The sequence below is a fragment of the Aplysia californica genome, unplaced genomic scaffold, assembly GCF_000002075.1.
Source record: "Aplysia californica isolate F4 #8 unplaced genomic scaffold, AplCal3.0 scaffold00373, whole genome shotgun sequence".
NCBI lineage: Eukaryota > Metazoa > Mollusca > Gastropoda > Aplysiida > Aplysiidae > Aplysia > Aplysia californica.
Window position 1 is genome coordinate 252,020 of NW_004797643.1, and position 2,195 is coordinate 254,214.

The following is a 2,195-nucleotide window of genomic DNA, read 5'->3' on the forward strand; positions in this document are numbered from 1 at the left end:
TTAGTTTTAGTAGGCTACAGTTGTAATGGAACGTTTGTTCACGGCACAGAATTCTACAATTTTTCTGTTATCACAGTGTAGAATTCTGTGGTTTAGGGTTGACGCAAAATTTGGTGAACGCGCACCGGGGGAGAATAGCCACAAGACTCGCCTGCACTATTCTCAATAGAGGTGGCCGTCAGTGATACAAACACGAATTCTAATGACTAATGACTGTGCAGATTTAATTCTGGCTCTGGACTGTTCAGGAAAATCCAAGAAATCAATTCTGGCTGGCAGATCACTGTGATAGGATGGGATTAGGAGAGTTAAATCTATTTTCTTGAGAATGCACTGTCACTTCTGACTTGTACTTTCCTTTCTTAATTTGCGATCTCCTAGGCCCGAAAGCCTGTGCCGAGGACGAGTAAATTAGTAGACTAAGCCTTAGCAGAACAGTTTTGACTTTTTTGGCCATGGCCCTTTTGCCTTTGGGCCTGTAAACAGTAAGTTGAGAGCATAAATGAACCAGTATTAATTGGTGTGGGAATAAAACTTACCATCCATTTTTAATCAAAGCAGTGAATATCTCGCAGCCTTCCTGAAAGACAAATGTAAGAATGACGCTGAGGGCGATGGTGAAATGGTCTTCCGTGTGAAGTTATTGTTTACTGTGACTAAACTGCACATAGCTTATGACGTCAGACATCAGACTTAGTTTGTACGGAAGTGCAAAAGATTTTTCATCGACGAGTGATGACCCCCAAGACTGAAGAATTCTTCGGTCTCTTAAAATAGTAACACTGGGAAATACCCTCCAAGACGGAATAAGACCCAAGACGGAATAAGACAAGACGGGACAACAGCAGAGAGTATTTAATTATAGCAGCCTCATTTTCGTTCCAACTGGCCCTCCTTAGTAACCAGCTAGCTGCGCGTTTAAAGCGTAAACAAACGACAGGAAGAAAAAGCACACTGTTCAACTCGCTGAAATAGCTGCCTACTTTTAATTTCATAATGACAGTTTTGCCTTGGGTTTTTTTTCTCCATATAAACTGAAGGGTATTTATTTTGACTGGTTTTTGTTCACATTTTGAATATAGTCTAGATCTAGATTCTAGATCTAGATCTAGTGAGTTGAGAAATTTAGGGTTTTTATGTTATGAACGGAAAGCGGTAGTGTAGTGGAATTGAACATGATGATGTAGATCTAGATCTAGATCTATGAGTTTACGAAACGTAGAAGTAGATTAGATCTTACAGTTTAAAAACCACAGAACAGCCAATGGTGCTCTGCAATGAACTGTTGTCAAACAGAATATACAATAGATTTGATATTTTTCAAACTAAAGATACGGGCACTGCTAGAGTCCAGCTTATAACTGTAGACTTAATCTAGATCTGGATTAACTACACAGCGAGCTGTTCCCCAATGTCAGAATCAATGATCATGAACTGAAGCTAGGAAACAATGACACTCCTGTACAATAGCCGTCCCGTTTGCTCTAAATCACCCAAGGACTAAAAAGTGCCCCTGTAGTAATTTTTACGTGTTTCTTATTTAGATTTAGGCCTAGATCTAGATTATAAATATCTAGAATCTAGATACAGATCTAGATCTAAACTGAATTAAAATTATAGATCTAATCAAGATCTATCTAGCTATCTAGATCTAGAAACAGATTATATTGGCTATCTAGATCTAGATAGATCTAGCTATCTAGATCTAGATATAGATTACCTTGGCTATCTAGATCTAGATAGAATCTAGAGATCTAGATCTAGATCTAGATCTATATTCACTCCCACATGACATTTTAATGACAATAATGGCCGTCATGGAGACATTAAACGGGACCACAATTGTACAGGTGCACCTAAAAAGAAGCCTTTGAAACAAGCACAGAATCGAAGATTAAGTAGATCTATCTACTGACTGTTGATATGATAGTATGAGTCAAGTTGCATGATATAGATCTAGAGTGTCTCTGCCAATTCACAGACAAGAGTCGCCCTTCGGCTATGATCGCAAACCATTTATATAGGGGCCTAGATCTAGATCTACTTTTCGAACTGCACACTCTTGGCTGTGTGAATAACAAAATCTAGACTCTCTAGATCTAGATTCTAGATTCTGGATCCTAGATTTAGATCCAAATCTAGATAGACTACGTTTATTCATTAAATACTCTCTCTCTCTCTCTCTCTCTCTCTCT

At 38.5% G+C, this 2,195-nt stretch overlaps 1 protein-coding gene across 1 annotated transcript in view; it reads right to left on the bottom strand.

The window, feature by feature from the left end:
• Positions 1-710, bottom strand: part of LOC101853103 (charged multivesicular body protein 1a) — an 11,659-nt gene extending 10,949 nt beyond the window's left edge. Inside the window, exon 1 of the mRNA XM_005103460.3 lies at positions 540-710. Coding sequence (XP_005103517.1) covers positions 540-546 — 7 coding nt within the window. The 5' untranslated portion in view covers positions 547-710. The remainder of the gene's footprint in view (positions 1-539) is intronic.
• Between the last annotated feature and the right edge of the window lie 1,485 nt (positions 711-2,195).